Below are 19,421 nucleotides of genomic sequence, written 5' to 3' on the forward strand. Positions count from 1 at the left end.
CCTGATATGTAATTCGGGCTCACGTCCATTGTAGTTTAGAGTAAGGGGATTTTTGATAAGGGCATAAAAACATGCATTTGTATGCATAGATAAAAGACATTTGGGATATTTTATTTTTCTTAGTGAAGTATGAATACAAGGTTTCCTGAGAGAAAAGTGGGCAGTAGCAAGGCAGGCAGTTAGTGAATCTAATGAAAGCTTGCAGTAAACTATTGCAGATCATTACAGGAAAAGTATCTTAGAGGATTCTAAAGCCATATAAAAGAACAGCTGAAGCTAGAGAAATATACACATGTGCTGTTAATTTACATAACAAATGTTCTTTGCTCAATGTTCTGTGGACCAAAGAAGATTAAATATGATCTACAGCTTAGGAACTGCAAGCCAGAATATCTGAAAGAGAAAAGAGCAGTTATGAAAGAAATGGCAAAAGAATGCAGTAAGTACCCTGAAATCTTCCCTACACAGGGAAAAGACCAAGCCAGAAAAGGCTATTAGTCGAAATGGGAGGGGGGGAACCCTAGAGATAATATTTTAAAAATAAAAAAATTAGATAAATATTAGATAAATCCATGTAGTGATGTAACATAAACTTATGTATCCTTTCACTTAAAGAGTAAATTCTGGTTTCTAACTTCTTTCACTTCAAAACACTAGCTTTTGAAAGCCTGTAATTACTGATCTTTGACCATTATCTTGCTTGAATTAGATAAAAAAATTTTCACAACAGTGAAGAAAAATCATATCTTCCTGCTAAAAAGAACTTACTATTTGCTTAAGGGAAGTGACATAAAATAACAATGGCAAGCTGGATGATGAAAGGAAAAGGGCAGTAAAAATTCAGAATTAAAAAGTCTTAAATTCTGGGATACAAACTTGAGTGTACCAGGCTGAAGGGGCCGGGGTGGTAGGGGAGGTATATGGGAAGTGAATAGATTGACTGGAAGTAACATGAGAACTAAGTGGAGAGTCCTGAGCACACGGTTGGTGCTGAGGGAGGCATCAGTGTACACCAAAACCAGAATTGTGGATCAACAAATAATTGGAGGAGTGTGACCCCCAATTGCATCTCAGGTTATTACTGTCCCCTTAAAGTTCCCAATGTAATGATCCCAAAGCAAGGCATAGGTGAGGGTGTGGCTTATGTACAATTTGGAGGCACATTCTGCTTATTTGGGGGTGGTCCAAAAAAAAACCAAAATAGTAATAATAATAATAATAACAATAATAATAATAATAAAAGCTATTTTTAGGGTTCAAGAGTTATTCAGGAAGTTAATGTGCTTGACTTGCATGCAGTTGCTCTAGTTTGATCCCTAGTACCACCTGGTCTCTTGAGCACTGCCAGAGTGATCCCAGAGAACAAAGGCACCACAGAGGAAGGGAAGGGAGAGGTGCTGAGAGGAGGGGACGAGAGGGAAGGGGAGGGAGGAGAATAAGAGGAAAAAAAAAAAAAGAAAAGAAATAAGCAGGGTCAGAGAGACAGAATAGTGGCAGGGCGCTTGCATCGCATGTGATCAAACCCAGTTCAATCACTGACACCCCATATGGTCCTCCGAGCACTGCCAGGAGTGATCATCCCTTTGCACAGAGTAGGCATAGCAGAGTGCACCCCAAAACAAAACAATACATAAGCTATTTGATTAATGTAATCACCATTACATATTTGTAATATAAAATCTTACCACAATGCCTGGAAGGTCCCAAAACCTCATCAGTCTTCATGGTTTCACATAACTCCAAGTACTGAACACACTGCTGAACAGCTGCACTTATCTAATAAAATAATACCTTATTAATTACATAAATGTTCAGCCTATAATTCATCTATTAGAAAAACTTCATAAGGCAAAAAATATGTACTGGGAAAATGTAAATATTTGTATTAGTACCTTTCCAGGCCCCAGAATCTCAGCATCTTCATTTATATTTATGGCATAATAACTCTTAAGCGAGTCACCATGAATTATGAAGTTATTCATTGTTGAGTTTTAGGCAAAAAATGTTCCAACACCAATCCCTTCACCAGTCATTCTTGGGAATGCTGATAGCATTTGTTGAGCAACAAACATAATACTGCTACAATATTAGTGCCAATGAATAAAAATAGACATGTATTTTACATTTCACAAAATGATCTTCACTTCTACCATACATATTCTTATGACTCTCCTGTCACTCTCCAGAAGCTAAGATTTCAATTCTCCTCTTGTTTCAGCACTTAACTTAGGTACCATTTCATTCTAGTGCTCAATGAAAGAGAGAAAAGACTTGATAATCACTGTATTTGATACTAAAAAAGGTGCTGATAACCTAGAAGAGATTTGTTTCAGGAAATAAAAGGAACAGAAACGGAAATTCCAATTTCCAAAATTTCTAAAAACTGAGGTGGGGGAAAAAAGCTGGTTATTTCTGTTTAAAGGAATACTGTCGATGAAGAAAAATATTCTAAATAGAGCAACAGCTGGTAAAGGAGTCTTGGAATCAAGAGTGAACTCCTTTTCAGACTGGAAGTATTATCATGCTTCAATTGCTGTAGGAGAATACCAAGAGAGAAGATGCATTTGACTGACTAATCACGACAGAGAGAGACTAGTTACGGAAAACAAAGAAATGTCCAAGGCAGGCGGGCCCCCGCCCGCCAAACCAAGCTCCGACAACAGCACCATCCCTACCATTACTATGCCCGGGCTCAACTCCACCACCCCATAAATATTCTCTGCAGACACACCAATCTCTGGTTAATTTCTGGAACGGTCGCCCTGACTGAGAAGTGTGTTTGTGTGTGTGTGTGTGTGTTTTTGTGTGTGTGTGTGTGTGTGTGTGTGTGTTTTCTGGTGTCGGGGTGGGTAGCCAGACTTCTGGAAACCCTAGTAGCCCCACCCACCTCCCACATCAGCCAACAAAAAGCTTAATAAATTCTTAGAAGAGTAATTACCAACCTTGCAATCAAATATAGCAATGTTTACATAAATTTATTTTCTAAATCTATTGATTTTAATGGGCTGGAGCTATAGCACAACAGGTAGGGTGTTTGTCTTGCATGCTGCCAACCTGGGTTCGATTCCTCTGTCCCTCTGGAAGAGCCCAGCAGGCCACCAAGCGTATTCCACCCGCACGGCAGAGTCTGGCCGGCTACCCGTGGCGTATTTGATAGGCCAAAAATAGTAACAAGTCCCACAATGGAGACGTTACTGGTTCCTGCTCAAGCAAATCGATGAGCCACGGGATGACAATGATACAGTGATACAGCAATTGATTTTAATATTGTAACTTTGTTATCTAATCCATTTTAATCCTAGAATTATGTCAACAGGTGGTGCTGGTTTTTTTTTCCTTTCTTTCTATATTTAAAAGATTTTTGGGGGTGGCGGAGATGTCCCACCCTGTGATGGTCAGGGGTTACTCCTGGCTCTGCACTCAGGAATCACTCCTGGCAGTGCCAGGGTGCACCACATGGGATGCTGGGGATATACCCAGTCAGTTGCGTGCAAAGCAAATGCCCTACCCACTGTACTATCATTCTGATCCGTGCTGCTTTTTTTCTACATCAAAAAACTTTAAAGCCATGCCACCAGACTCCGAGCCAGGCTATTTCACTTGGGGTGCCCCAGAAGAAGACGGGTGAGATCCCTCCCTGCCCCAAGGAGCCCAGCCCCCACAACTGAAAACCTCCAGAACCCAACCGCCTCCACGCTCAAGGCCAGTCCCCACACACTCGGGCCAAGCCTCACGCATGAGTGAAGTTCGACAAAACCCAGGTAATGTAGAACTTTATGACCTTGGACTCTGAGCTCAACAGGACCAGGAGCAGAGATCCTCTGCCTGCTTCCCCCAGTCTCGAGCGACCCAGGGGTCACACCCATAAGCCACCTCCTACCAGTGCCAGATAATCTCATCGGCCACTACCCAGATCACACATCTTTTTCTCCCGAAGGGAGCAACATGATGTTTGCCATAGCCATGCCACCGGACTCACGCCAGGCTGTTTCACTGGGATGCCCCAGAGAGGGACAGGTGAGAGCCCTCCCCGCCCCAAGGGACCCAGCCCTGGCAGCCAAAAGCCTCCAGAACCAAATGGCAGCCACGCTCTGGCCAACCCTCACTTACAAGTGAATGTATTTCTGGACACATCATAAGATACTCCCTACCCATTCTCCATAAGTACCACACCACATCTGATGGGTTCAAATAGTAGGCAACCAATCACAGAGGGAAATATATATATTTTTTTTTCAAATATATATACAAAAGCTCACATCACTCAACCTTTAACATATCCTTAAGAATATCTTAATGGCCCCTGCCAAAATAGAATAATCTTCACGCTGTTTCCTCTATGGATACTTTTTTGTAGCATTTTCAGTGGTTTTTCATAATGCCAATACTGTAGCACTGCACTGTCATCCCATTGTTCATTGATTTGCTTGAGTGGGCACCAGTAATGTCTCCATTGTGAGACTTGTTAGTGTATTTGGCATATCGAATACGCCACAGGGAGCTTGTCAAGCTCTGCCATGCGGGCGGGATACTCTAGGTAGCTTGCCGGGCTCTCCGAGAGGGACAGAGGAATCAAACCCGTGTCAACGGGGTTCAAGGCAAACACCCTACCTGCTTGCTATCATTCCAGTCCAAAAGACAATACAAAATAGATTATTTTGGTTGTGCTTTGGGACAGGGATTGGGGCTTGGGATGGAAACATCCCAAATTTGGTGGTGTAATGGTGGCGAGATTGGTGTTTGAATATTAAATGTAATCAAATATTCAAAAACTTACTTGAATATTAAACATAATCAAATACTGTAAAAATAAAATTTTTATTTTATAAAATAAAAAAATTTAAAACAAAAAAAATTATTTAAGAAAAAAATAAGTGTCCAGGAGGTAGGACTGGGCTTTTGATGGAGGGCTGGGGCCAGGGGAGATTTTATGAATTGAGATCAATTTCATAATTTCTATATCCAGAAATTTGGAGACTTCTATCTCATTTTTCTGCTTGTTTTAGACCATTTCTAGTGGTGCTCAGGGGCAACTTCTGGCATGGTTCTTAAGGGTCACTCTTGAAGGTATCTGCGAAACAATGAGGTGCCAGGGACAGAACCCAGTCCTCTGGCATGCAAAGCGTAAACTCCAGCACTTTGAGTTGGCCCTCGTTCATCCTTAACATCTCTGTTCTATGAAGAAAGAAGTACAGTGACGGGACTTCTATCTTTGAAAGAGCCTGGTTTGAAAGAAATAGTTTCTGGGAATCGAGTATTTCAGACTATAAGAATGAAGTATTTCAGATTAAACATTGAGGCCTGTGGAAAGAACATGATATGAACAGATAGGGAGAACCTCACTCTACTTTAAATGCTAAAAAAATGACAAGTTTAATATTTGCTTACTCTCTGGGAATCTGGAAATTCCTTCAATAATGGCATTTTACATATGCTATCCCCAGTTGATTCTGGAAGAATAGGAATGCTATATAACTTCACTAGGAAAAATATTCTTGGAAACTTGGTTGGTTTCCTCCAGACTTCACTCAATGAATATTTCTAATCTGATTCTGCTATGTATCCTTTTTTCTGTTAAAAATAAAGAAAACTCAGGGACCAGAGAGATAGCACAGCAGTTAAGATGGTTGCCTTGCACATCTACAATCCAGGTTTGATTCCTGGGACCCCTGTATGGTCCTCAAAGACAACCAGAAACACAGCCGGGTATGGTCCAAACGAACAAAAAAATTGTGAAATTTAAAATGTCACAGATGGAATTATAACTACACACTGCATTCTATGAGTACATCCAATAATCAAACTGGCGCATAGTTTGGGGACCCCTCTCCCACATCCATACCAAGCTTTAGCAATTCAGATCATAATATAAAAATTGCCATCTACAAGTCTGCATCTCAAACTTTTCATGATCAAATCTGTCAAATCTTATTTCATTATATACCCAATTTTCTTTCTATTTTTGCCCTATTATGCTGTTACTTATCTCAATGAATACCATTTATCATTTAATTTAGTAAATTCATACCCATACCCCATTTGAAAGGTCAGATGCTCTCAATCTAGTACCTTAAATATGTTACTTCTGAGTTTATCCATGTGTCCTGTTGCTATATCACTAATTTATGCTTTCTTCAACTTTTGCTTAGATTACTTGATCTCCTTCAATACCTCTCAATCTCCATGATGATTCTCAAAATCTCAAATGTAATTGAGCTACTTCAGTAGGTAAAAATCTGCCAGGAAATAGTGACAGGAAAGGGATCAAAGCACTTGCCTAACAGTGAGCTAATCCCTGTCTAATCCCTGGTACCAAATATGGTCCCCTGAGCATTGCCAGGATCCATCCCTGAGCCCAGAGCCAAGATTCGGCCCTGAACACAACTGAATGTAGCCCAAACCTCCTCCCCATCAAGAAAAAAAAAACCTGTCAGTAACTCACCATGGCTTCATTTCATCCCATCTTCACTATATTCTAATCCTAAACTTGACATGCCACACACAAAACAGGTCACCAAAACTCAATTCAGTATATGACCATTCAAAAGCAAATTTACAGAAAATTATACTATTCTGCAACACATGCCACCAGTTGAATGTAAAATGCATTCCAAAAAGGAAAGGGACAATGATTTTCCTTAAATACGTTATTTCTTTAATTTTGTGGTGTTGGGGTGGGGAGATTACACCTTGCTATATCACGGCTTAGTACTGCTTCTGTACTCAGAGGCCACTACTGCTGGTGCTTAGGTACTCTGTTATTCTGGGGATCAACATGTATATATATTGGCTTTAGACCACACTCAACAGTGCTCAGGTCTTGCTCAGGGCTTACTCTTTGCTTTGTTCTCAGGAATCATTCCTGGTGGAACTGGGGGACCACAGATGCTTCCTAAGTTGTCATGAGGATATTGCCCAATTTGTCAATTTGTGTGAGATGCCAAGGATTGTCATATTACTGATCATACAGTCCCATCCCAGTTACTGCTTAGGTAGATGTTGACACATCATTCATTAAGCACATATTTTTGCCTCAGAACTTAATAATTTGCTTCAGGTTTGCCATGAGTTACCAAGTCTAAACTACAGTCTCTTCCTATTAAGAATGCCTACTTATGGAGTGAAAAGATAATATAGCAGGTAGAAATTTGCACAGAACCAACCTAGGTTCAATCTTTGGCACCCCAGATTGTCTCCCAAGTCCACCAGGAATGATTCCTGAGAACAAAAGCTGAACACTGCTAGGTAGGGTCTAAAAGCTGGAAAGAAAAAAAACTAGCCCAACTCACCAGACAAATTTAGTCTTATAATGCTAATTTATACATACACTTTAGCAACTGATGTTATGGGAAACTTCTAGCATAACAAAATAACAACACATGAGGAGCTCAAAAAATTAGAAGATAAAAGAGCAAGAGTCAGCTTTACTCAAAATGTTATCCTTTTCAAAGTTCCTAGCTTCTTCAACTGTTGGTCACATAATTTAAATTATGTAAATAATTTTAATTTTGTAAAATTTTGCTTCAAAAATAAGTTTATCATTTATCAGTAAATATTTAATTTCTATACCAATTTAATAAACAAGGTCAGACAAAAAGTTTGCAAGTAAAAGGGGTAGTAAATAGTAAAAGTTTAAGAAGCCACACTCTAGCTTACTTCCATTCAAAGCATCAGATACACATTTTTTTTTCTTATTTTGTTTTTCGGACTACACCCAATGATACTCAGGGGTTACTTCTGGCTCTGTGCTCAGGGATCACTCATGCTGGGCTCAGCGGACCATATGAGGTGCTGGGGATTGAAGTTGGGTCAGCTGCACGCAAGGCAAGCCCTTTATTCCACTGTACTACCTCTCTAGTCCCAGAAACATATCTTTCTTACACCCACACCTATCCAGTTTTATCTTCACCACCAACTTATATCCACCTCTGCTTCTCCTACTTCTCCTAGTCTCTTAAACTAGCTTAAAAAATAACAATCATAGGATAAGGTAAAATTGCAGAAAAATAACACTAGGTAAAATCCCCTTCACAGTACTGGAGCAGAAAGCACATCAATTTAGTACATAAATTTAAACAGTAGTCTAAAGAGTCAAGTTGACGGTATACACAATGATTACCCTAGGGGCTGGAGAGAGTAGAGGGCGTAAAGCTCCTGCATTGCATGTAGACAATTGCCATCTGATCTCTGACTCTGCATATGGTCCTCCTGAGCACTGACAAAAGTGATCCCTAAGCACAGAGTCAAAAAAAAAAAACCTTAAACACCACCACTGATACGCCCATGAAATCAAATAGGAGGAAGAGGAGGAAGAGAAGGAGGAGAACGAGGAAGAGGAGGAAGAGGAGGAGGAAGAGAAAGAAGAAGAGGAAGGGAGAAGGAGAAGAAGGAAGAGAAGGAGGAGGAGGAAGAAGAGAAGGAAGAGGAAGAAAGAGGAAGAAGGAAGAGGAGGAGGGGGAGAAGAAGAAGAGAAGGAAGAGGAGAAGGAAGATGAGGAGGAAAAGAAAAAAGAAAATAAGGAAGAGAAAGAGGAAGAGGAGGAGGAAGAAGAAGAAGAAAGGAAGAAGGAAGAAGAGGATGGGAGAAAAAGAATAAGAGGAGGAGAAGGAGGAGGAGGAAGAGAAAGAGGAGGAGGAAGAGAAGAGGAAGAAAGGAAGAAGAAAGAGGAGGAGGGGAGAAGAAGAAGAAGAGAAGGAAGAGGAGAAGGAAGATGAGGAGGAAAGGAAAGGAGAAGAAGGAAGAGAAGGAGGAAGAGGAGGAGGAAGAGGAAGAAGAGGAAGAAGAAGAGGAGGAGGGGAGAAAAAGAAGAAGAGGAGGAGGAGGAGGAGAAGGAGGAGGAAGAAGGAGGAGGAAGAAGAAGAAAAATAGAAAGATTTTCCTAAACCTCAGGGAGATTAACAGAAATTTTCTGTAAAATTCAAGATTTTATTTGCTATTCATCCTCTTTCACTATCAGTTACACAATGGCCAGTATATACTCAATTTTGAATCCCAAAAATGGAATGAAGGGAGAGAGGGTGTTAAAGCAAAAATAAAACAAAAACAGGAATACAGAAAAATGCAAGGGAGAATTAAAATAACAGATGCCAATGCTTCTTAAAATCATTTTAAGAGGGTATAAAAAAATAAGTGCACAGACATCACATAAAATAACTTCAGAAGCTATTCTAAGGTAAAACTGCACAAAAGATTCAATTTTTTTTTAAAAAAAGGTACATATTTACATAGAATGACAATACGCTTTTCAAAAAGTTCATGACTTTGCAAGGCTACAAAAGCAAAGCTGGGGCTGGAGTGATGATAGCACAGTGGGTAGAGCATTTGCCTTGCAGGCGGCCGACCTGAGTTAGATTCCCAGCATCCTCTCCCAGGGGTAATTTCTGAGTGCAGAGCCAAGAATGACCCTTGTGCATCACAGGGTGTGACCCAAAAAGGAAAAAAAAAAAGGGGCAAAGCTAACTTCCTCAATTACCTGTTTAAATTACAGTATCCTCATATATTTTTGTTGTGTAATATTTGCTGAAACCATCAAAAATGTGATAAGAACTGCATAGAATAGCCTCCAATCACAGATTAGTTTTATATTTAAAATGTTTTTAATTAAAAAGTCAACTTAAATGATATTTCAACTTTTCAGTAGAAATATATATATAGCTAGTGCCTACCCTACTGGGCAATGCAAAACAAGGACAATTTTGTTGAAGAAAATATTATCAGAAGAAATGCTTTAGTAGATTATCACACCAAACAGGCTGTTATAAGGAACATACTTCCCCAAGCAGCTCTTTTTCTTTTTTTTTGTGATATACCAATTTTACTAGATATATACCCCAAAGTATTAATGGCAGGAACTCAGAGATAATTATATATTTGTTTTCACAGTAGCACTGTTCACATTAGCAAAAGGGTAGAGCAACGCAAATAGGTAAACAAAAACATGGTACATACTACAGTGAAATTTTGTTCAGTATTAAAAAGAATTGTATTTTGACATTATAGTATGGATGTGTCTTTCAGAACTATACTAAATAAGGCAGACACTAAGGGCAAATGTTTTACAATTCCACAAATTAGGCATCTGAATAAATATTCAAATAGGTACAGAAAGGAGTATTTAAAAGGTTACTAGGTATTAGAAAAAAGGAGGCATTTAAAAGATGTATTGTTTAATTAAAACAGCATGGTACTGGAACAAAAGCAGAACTGCAGACCAATGGAACAGGGTGGAATATCCCCACACACAACCTCAAATGTATGATCATCTAATCTTTGATAAAGGTGCAAGAGATGTGAAGTGGAGCAAGGAAAGTCTCTTTAACAAATGGTGCTGGCACAACTGGACAACCACATGCAAAAAAATGGGCTTAGAACTCGATCTGTCACCATGCACAAAAGTCAGATCAAAATGGATTAAAGACCTCAACATCAGACCACAAACCATAAGGTACATTGAAGACAAGGTAGGCAAAACCCTCCAGGATATTGAAGATAAAGGTATCTTCAAAGATGACACGGAACTAAGCAATCTAGTAAAAACAGAGATCAACAAATGGGACTACATTAAACTAAAAAGCTTCTGCACCGCAAAAGAAACAGTGACCAGAATACAAAGACTATCTACAGAATGGGAAAGGATATTTACACAATACCCATCAGATAAGGGGTTGATATCAAGGGTATATAAAGCACTGGTTGAACTCTACAAGAAGAAAACATCCAACCCCATCAAAAAATGGGGCGAAGAAATGAACAGAAACTTTACCAAGGAAGAGATACGAATGGCCAAAAGACACATGAAAAAGTGCTCTACATCACTAATCATCAGAGAGATGCAGATCAAAACAACCTTGAGATACCACCTCATACCACAGAGGCTAGCACACATCCAAAAGAACAAAAGCAACCGCTGTTGGAGAGGATGTGGGGAGAAAGGGACCCTTCTACACTGCTGGTGGGAATGCCGGCTAGTTCAGCCCTTTTGGAAAACAGTATGGACGATTCTCAAAAAACTTGAGGTTGAGCTCCCATTTGACCCAGCAATACCACTGCTGGGAATATATCCCAGAAAAGCCAAAAAGTATAGTCGAAGTGACATATGCACTTATATGTTCACCACAGCACTGTTTACAATAGGCAGAATCTGGAAAAAACCCGAGTGCCCTAGAACAGATGACTGGTTGAAGAAACTCTGGTACATCTATACAATGGAATACTATGCAGCTGTTAGAAAAAATGAGGTCATGACGTTTGCATATAAGTGGATCAACGTGGAAAGTATCATGCTAAGTGAAATGAGTCAGAAAGAGAGAGACAGACATAGAAAGATTGCACTCATCTGTGGAATATAGAATAATAGACTATAAGACGAACACCCAAGAATAGTAGAAATAAGTACCAGGAGGTTGTCACCATGGCTTGGAGGCTGTTCTCTCATTCTGGGCAACTCAGAGAAGGGAACAGCAAGTAAAATGTGGTTGTTGGTCATGTGGGGGAAAGATGATGCGGGCCAAATATAGACTAGAGACTGAACACAATGGCCACTCAACACCTTTATTGCAAACCACAACACCTAATCAGAGAGAGAGAACAAAAGGGAATACCCTGCCATAGTGGCAGTGTGGGGTGGGGGGAGACGGGACTGGGGAGGGTGGGAGGGATGTTGGGTTTACTGGTGGTGGAGAATGGGCACTGGTGAAGGGATGGGTTATCAAACTTTGTAAGGGAGAAACATGAGCACAAAAATGTATAAATCTGTAACTGTACCCTCACGTTGACTCACTAATTAAAAATAAACTATTAATTTAAAAAAAATGTATTGTTTAATAAATAGTTTTTACTTGAGTTTATCAGAGAGTTCCAAGTAGTGATGCTGTTTGTTAGAACACTAAGTGTACGTAATGTCATTTACTTGTAACTTAAAAAATATTGGATAGTAAATTCTATGTATATGTACCACAAGTTTTTCACTTTCTGTTTTTGGGTCACAGTCAGCAGCGATTGTTCAGGGCTTACTCCTGACTTTGTGCTTAGGAATCACTTCTGGCAGGGATCGGGGGCCATATGAGATACAGTGGATTGAACCTGGGGTGGCCGGGTACAAGGCAAGCGCCATCCCTGCTGTACTATTGCTCTGCCCACCACAATTTAACTTTAAAAATTGAGATAACAGAGGCTGGAGCGATAGCACAGCGGATAGGGTGGTTTGCCTTGCACAAGGCCAACCCGGGTTCAATTCCCAGCATCCCATATGGTCCCCTGAGCACCGCCAGGAGTAATTCCTGAGTGCAAAGCCAGGAGTAACCCCTGTGCATCTCCAGATGTGACCCAAAAAGAAAAAAAAAAAATTGAGATAACAGTCAGAGCATCTTGAATACTGCCCTTTCTGTCCCTCTCCTTCCCTCCCTGCCAAAGCTTGGAAGAACACTCTGTGATTAGAAAAGCTAAAACAGATTAACTTGAGGCCTGTCCTTTGGAGAGTGTGGCAAACTCTCTCTGCCAGAAGCTTCTCTGTTGCATTCTATTGGTTTTGAGTAGGCCAATGTGGAACCTTAACAGATATGCACTGATAAAGGCACCAGGCCCTTTGCTGGAAAATTCTTGCCAGTGAAACAGCTCAGTAGAATTCATTTTGACCTCTGGCCTTCTTGTTTCCATTATCATACTACAATAAACACTCTTGATGACATTGTTTCATTATTTTCTGTACATGCAATTCATATTCAAAGTTCCTCAATTACACATACTTGCCCTCCTCCTTCATGAATATATATGATTAAGTTGTTAAATCACTAGTGTGATATGCATTAATTTATACAAATATACGATTTGTGTGTACCAGTTTGTTACTATGCCACACCAATCACCAAATTACTAATATCTGTCCACCGCGGTCCATTGCACCTTCTCCCCTTTAATCTCTCCTCCACTTCTGCCTTAGGTATCTTGAGATCTGTGGTCAGAGATGATGCATTCCTTTGTTTAGTTCCTCCTTTGTTTCCCTATTTCCCATCAATGAATGAGATTGTGTAATATTTGTCTATTTCTTTTGACTTATTTCAGTTAACATCACTGCTCCCAAGCAGCTCTTTAAGAAAGAAAAAGACAAACTCATGGGAAGAATCAAAGTTTCCACCATAGAGTCGCAAAATCTGATCCTCAATTCAGGAAAGAAAATAGAAATAACTAAAAGTTATTGCTCTTATTTCTCCTAGTTAGCTTTCAAAATTTGAGCCAACTTTGCTTCAAAATGTATCTTTTGGTATTTTATAAACTTAAGAAAGTTTTAAGGGTTGGAGCAATAGCACAGTGGGTAGGGCACTTGCCTTGCCTGGGCTCATCAGGGTTCTATCCCTGACACCTCCTCCTAAGGCTCCCGGAGCCACACCAGGAGGGATTCCTGAACTCAGATGCAGGAGGAAGCCCTGAGCACTGCCAGATGTGGTCAAAGGGCAAAAACAAAAATAGTGCTAGAGAGATAGGAACATGGGAAGACACCTGCCTTGCATATATCCCTGGCATCCAAAATTGTCCCCAGAGCCACCAGTGGGGATCCCTAGGCTCAGCAGCAGCAAAAATAGGAAGCGGAAGAGGAGGAAAAGAGGAGGAAGTAGAGGAGCAGGAGAAGAGGAGAAGGGATCAGGGGAGGATGTGGGGGAGAGGAGAAAGAGGAGACAACAACGACGTTTTTAAGACAAAAATAAATATAAATTCAAATCACCAGCAAGTTTGATCCAATAATGTACCTCAGACAAAATGACCAAGTTGATAAAAATACTGATATACTTTGAGAGAACTGCAGAATATAATTAAAATATGTTCCTTATTTTGAAAAGTGAAGTGGCTCTATAAGAAATACATTTGAAATACCTCCTCTGGGGTCTCTGCGATAACAATAGTGAGTTATCCGTGTGTCAAACATGGGGTAAAAATATAATCCTGTTTAGTCTTCCCCCTTTAGTCTAACAAAATCAATCTATGTTCACATAGTAACAGCAATTTTTCATTTAAAATGGGAATGGGAGAGAAATGAGATGTGGAATGACTATATTTCAATTCAATTTCTCTAAAGAGTAAAGCATCTATTACTTCTACAAATAAATTCCCATCCTACTCAATATCCCTTTCTCCATCTTCTGACACTCGATTCTTCTGATTCTCAAATACCAAACAATTATAGTTCTCTTTCTTTCATTTTATGCTCTACTGACCTCATCCAAAAATTTACAATTCTAGAAACCTTTCCCTTTTCCAAACTTCTAACCACAAGATTATATCAAACTACACAAGCCATACTTATTGTCTCAAAGTCTTATCATCTTAAAGTTAATCATGTCATAGTTAAATAGTAAATATTTTAATAAATGCCATGCTTCTCAATATTTGACTTGCTGGTTTATTTTCAATTCTTTTCAGTGCCTTTACATATTACCCTACCAATAACATGAAATGTGAATAATTTTGCTAATACATTTTACACAATTCATTTATATTTTGTGGAACTCAAACTAACTCTTTTTACAAATGAAATGCATTTATCAGTTTTTCATGCAACTCCTAGTTAAAAACACATATTTTAAAAAGCTGCCCTACAAATAGCACTGTAGCACTCTCATCCCATTGTTCATCGATTTGCTCAAGCAGGCACCAGTAACGTCTCCATTGTGAGACTTATTGTTACTATTTTTGGCATATCGAATACGCCATGGCCAGCTTGCCAGGCTCTGCTGAGCGGGCGGGATACTCTCAGTAGCTTGTCAGGCTCTCCGAGAGGGACAGAGGAATCAAACCCAGATTGGCTGTGAGCAACAAGTACCTAAAAAAATTAAATTATATGATAGTACTTAAAAATATGACTTGTCTTTAACTAGCTAATTAAATATAGCAGCCCAATTTAATGTATACTATAATTTTCTATTGTTATCCTGATGGCATTTTAAATCTCTTATTCCTCCTTCTCTCTCTCTCTCTCTCTCTCTCTCTATATATATATATATATACATACAACATATATATAAAATGTGTCTGTGTTTCATAGAATTGTAAGCAAAATCACATAAAAGGGAGATTGATTTATTATATCACATAATACATTGTTATTATTTCTAAATATATAGACTTACCAGAGATTTATACTTCTTTTCAAGAAGTCTTAGTACTGCAGTTCTGCTATAATATGCATGCTAAATTAGGACAAAAATAACATTTACTTTAATATTCAAGTTATATTATTCAAAATCCATTTTTTCTGCTCTACTTCCAATAACATAAGTTACACAATAATTTAGTTTTAAATTATTGCAATCAGTGCCAAACAGGTTTTCTATGTACAATAGATTAATAGTATAGCAGTCACAAGAATGCAAATGATATCATGAACTGTGGAACATTTATTAATAGATCAGTAGGAAAACATTCTATCCCTCAACTGGGCCCACTTTGCATGTATTTTTAAACCACCACCAAAAAGCAAATCAGTGTATGACAGAAGCTAAAGTAAAGATTAAAACTGAGGGCATAGGAGAGTGGGATAAATCATAAGCTTCACACCAGAAAGGATACAGTATTGTCTACAAAGGAAGGACTTTGCCAGGGTCGAAATCTTCTGAAGGAATGGAGTCTTAATCAGGCTCTGATCACCTTTTTTTTGAGTGCGTCAAAGTGCAAAAAGTTCCTAAATTTTCTTACAGTCAATTACAGATAGGATCAATACAGGTTTTTTATATGTTGTATTAAAAAAATACACACAAATATTATTTATACTAATTATGCTTCAAATTGCTAGTTTTCATTTCTTTCATAAAAAAATTAAACAATAAACATTTAAAACTAGCAGAATTCTAGAACAAACTTTTTAGTTAATTAAATTTGTGTTTTGGTTAACGGCAGGTTAACCAAAGGTTGACCTTTAGCTCAAATGGTGTTTTGGTTAACTTCGGTTTTAATATAAGAAATATGCACAGTGGTTGGGTGTTCGCCTTTCACCCGGCCAACACGAGTTCGATTCCTCCGCCCCTCTCGGAGAGCCCAGTAAGCTACTGAGAGTATCGAGCCCACACGACAGAGCCTGGCAAGCTACCCATGTGTACTGGATATGCCAAAAACAGTAACAATAAGTCTCACAATGAGAGACATTACTGGTGCCCGCTCGAACAAATCGATAAGCAATGGGATGATAGTGACAGTGACAGCTGACACAAAATGAAATTATTGATCATTTCTGAAAAGATAACTAGTGCCTCCTTTAAACAGTATCAACAAATTACAACCCTCAGGCGAAATTTAGCTTGCCACCAAAAGTCAGCCAGCCTTTCTCTTAGACAAGTTCAGGAAAAGGTGACAAATTTTCATTACTATTAAAATAGAGTTAAGCATCTGATTTTTTTTAAAATCATGCTCAAATCTTGTTTTCTTTGAAATCTCATTCTCTTAAGAATTAAATATTAGACAAAATGTTAAGTAAAAAAAAATCATCATAAACAGTAGAACATGATTTTATTTTTTGCTAAAGACCTAAACAGATAAATCCTAAAACTGAATAAAATTATATAAACCAAAATGTTAATAGTTATTATCCCTGTATTGCAGAATAAGAAGACGTTAATTTTATTCATTCTTTTATATTATTTTTGCCTTGTTTCCTACAAAGGTATAATTTTATAATCAATAAAAAAAAACAGAAAGGTTATGTCAGATGAGAAGAACAAAAAGTTCAAGCTATATTACATTCAGCAAACATTTATCAAAGCCGTACTGCATGGGTCAGATGAGGGTTAGACAATGGGTGGAACTGTGTTTTCTTTACTGCGGATCTGTCACAGATTAGACAACAAAAGGAGCCTAGAAAGCCACTGATCAGCAATCACAAATTGTGCTTCACAGTAAGTGAACATGTCACTGACTTCTGTGCATGCTGTAGTGACAGTCGTGTCCCCTGCCCCACCCTTCTCCACTGCAACAGTGGATGGCTGGAGCACAAGGATGCGAGGCTGCAGCTCAAGGCTATGCTACCCTGCCAGAGGTGTCCCTCTCACCCCACAGTGCACGATGGAGTTAACAGGATTTCTCCTCCTAACAGTTTGTTGCTGCTGTTCAGGATGGCAGTGTTTTCCATGGGAAATTAATGCCTGCATACTTATAAACAGTTCCAAAACCCCCAGTTGAAGAGAAGGCAAAGGGATGTTTTCCAAACATGTCTTCTAAACCAGAGAAAAATGAGCAATATATTCCTACCCACATCTGCTTATAAAATTTGAGTCTTAATTTTTTTTAAAAAAGGAGTTTTGCAATAGGTCATTCAAACATATAAAAATGAAATATCATTTCAAATACCCTCTGGCTTTGTAATAATCTTGAGCATGTTTCTTACCCTCCTTCCTATGCCTCAACCATTACACCTGAAAAAAATCAGGTAATACTACCACTAATAGGTTGCAATAAGAATTTGAAAGATGATTTTAAGTCTTAGCATATAGGGAACACTCAAATTTCAATTATACTTTGAAATAATATATCAATATATCAAATATATTTTACAATTCTATGATTCCATGTTTTTTCTTACCATCCATTTTTTGAACCACACAGCTTCAGTATCAACTAATGCAATAAAGTAGATTGGATCCAAAATCTTCTGAGAGACAAGATGGCTTTGCTCATATTTAATGGATAGCAAAGACAAAGTACTCTCCACAATTTCTTCCATATACCTTAGAGTTTAGGAAAGAAATGGTTTTATGTAGATACTATTAAATATACTATTACATAGATAGTGCTGCTAATATATTTTTAATTTTTAGAATATATCATCTTTAGAAGTTTTTTTTAATATTTCAATAAATTATTGGAATTCAGGTTCACAGTTAATTGTGTCTCTTTCAGAACATGTATTCTTCATAGACCTCCAAGCCTTTCTTTTTCAGATTCACAGGTATTATGACAATCCCATTAAATATTTTAGAGGGCTGGAGAGATAGGACAAGGCTTAAATGCCTATCTTGCACCCAAATGGCCCAGGTTCAAGTCCACACTATAAGTGGTATGAGGTAACTCCTCAGCATAAAGCTCCTGAGCACTAAAGCTTAGAGCCCCAAGCCCACTTCCCCCAAATTAATAAAAATAAAAATGACTAATTAAAATATGTAATAAAATTTTAGAACTGGGGAGGGTATCCGAACACAATGGAGAAGGGAGCCATTATGGCAGACGATGTGGAGTTGAAATGTATGATGCCCAAAACCCTATCATTAACAGTATTATAACTCACAGAGCTTCAGGTAATTTTTAATTTAGAACTGAAAAAGAAAAACCCAATTTACAAAACACTTAAGAAACATGTCCAGAAGTCAGAGAAATCATACAGGAGTAAGGCACTTGCCTTGCACACATCAGACCACAGCCAACTCCCTGATCACTGATGGTCCCCAGAGCATGACCAGTAGTGACCCCTGAGTAGAGCCAGAAAGAAGCCCCAAGTAATTCTGAGTGTGGCCCCAAAACAACAAACAGAAAAAAAAACAAGAAGCATGCCCAAAGTACCAAAGATCAGTGATAAAACCACTAGAGTCTATAACACCCTATTTCCCTGTTGAGATAAATAAATGGAGCAAAATGGTATTTAGTGTTGATATGCATAGCTAAGTACAAAATACGAAAAGTGAATTAATCCCTTCCCAAAAATGTCAATCAACTAAAACTTTCTCTGAAATGTAGGAGAAACAGTTACATTCATTGCCTATATATTATGTTGGAGAAATTAAAGGACTTACTTCTCAGGGTGACGAATCCAGAAAGATGGAACTTCCTTCTGATACTCATTTAGAAGACGAACCTCCAAAGAAAAGAAGAGAAAGTCTCAAATAATCAGAATACTTAAGTGCAAAGATTTTTAAATAAAAGTAAAATAAATACCTTTTTAAGTAAACAATATACATGAGGGTTATTTATGTCTATGCCAGTTGAAAGAGCAGGAATATGACTTTCTCTAGAAAGAAAATGTAACTCCAAATATTTAGCTGAAAAGAAAAACATAACACAGAGTTTATCAGTGAAAATGCTTTCTGAAAATTAACTCTAAATCATTTTTTTCTTAACTGCATATGAAAATGAATAATATTTTAAATGTCTTTATAAACATACCTAGGCTTGTATAAATTTCCTTTGTTATATGTAGTGGTGAAAGTGTAAATGTCTGTGCATAGAATTTCAAAATTCGATCCTATGAAGAGAAGACAAAAGATAAGCACCTCAAAATAAATATCCTTATAAAAATATAGTAATGAGATATTTTATATAAACAAATAGCTTTTAAAAAATTATTCAGAAACCTGATTATAAATGCAATTATAAAAGGGGATATATTCTGAGCTAGAAAGCTAGTATAGATGTTAAGGCATTTGATCTGCATCAAGTCAACCCTTACTCTA

The 19,421-nt window shown here is 38.2% G+C and overlaps 1 protein-coding gene across 1 annotated transcript in view; it reads right to left on the bottom strand.

Annotated features, from left to right (window-relative positions):
* The window catches only part of TBC1D32 (TBC1 domain family member 32), a 227,184-nt gene that overhangs the window by 182,779 nt on the left and 24,984 nt on the right, over nucleotides 1-19,421 (bottom strand). The window contains exons 7-12 of the mRNA XM_055137151.1: nucleotides 19,135-19,213; nucleotides 18,907-19,010; nucleotides 18,765-18,826; nucleotides 17,561-17,705; nucleotides 15,120-15,179; nucleotides 1,686-1,776 (exon numbers count right to left, since the gene is read on the bottom strand). Of these exons, the coding sequence (XP_054993126.1) occupies nucleotides 1,686-1,776; nucleotides 15,120-15,179; nucleotides 17,561-17,705; nucleotides 18,765-18,826; nucleotides 18,907-19,010; nucleotides 19,135-19,213 (541 nt within the window). The remainder of the gene's footprint in view (nucleotides 1-1,685; nucleotides 1,777-15,119; nucleotides 15,180-17,560; nucleotides 17,706-18,764; nucleotides 18,827-18,906; nucleotides 19,011-19,134; nucleotides 19,214-19,421) is intronic.

The sequence above is a fragment of the Sorex araneus genome, chromosome 4, assembly GCF_027595985.1.
Source record: "Sorex araneus isolate mSorAra2 chromosome 4, mSorAra2.pri, whole genome shotgun sequence".
Lineage (NCBI taxonomy): Eukaryota > Metazoa > Chordata > Mammalia > Eulipotyphla > Soricidae > Sorex > Sorex araneus.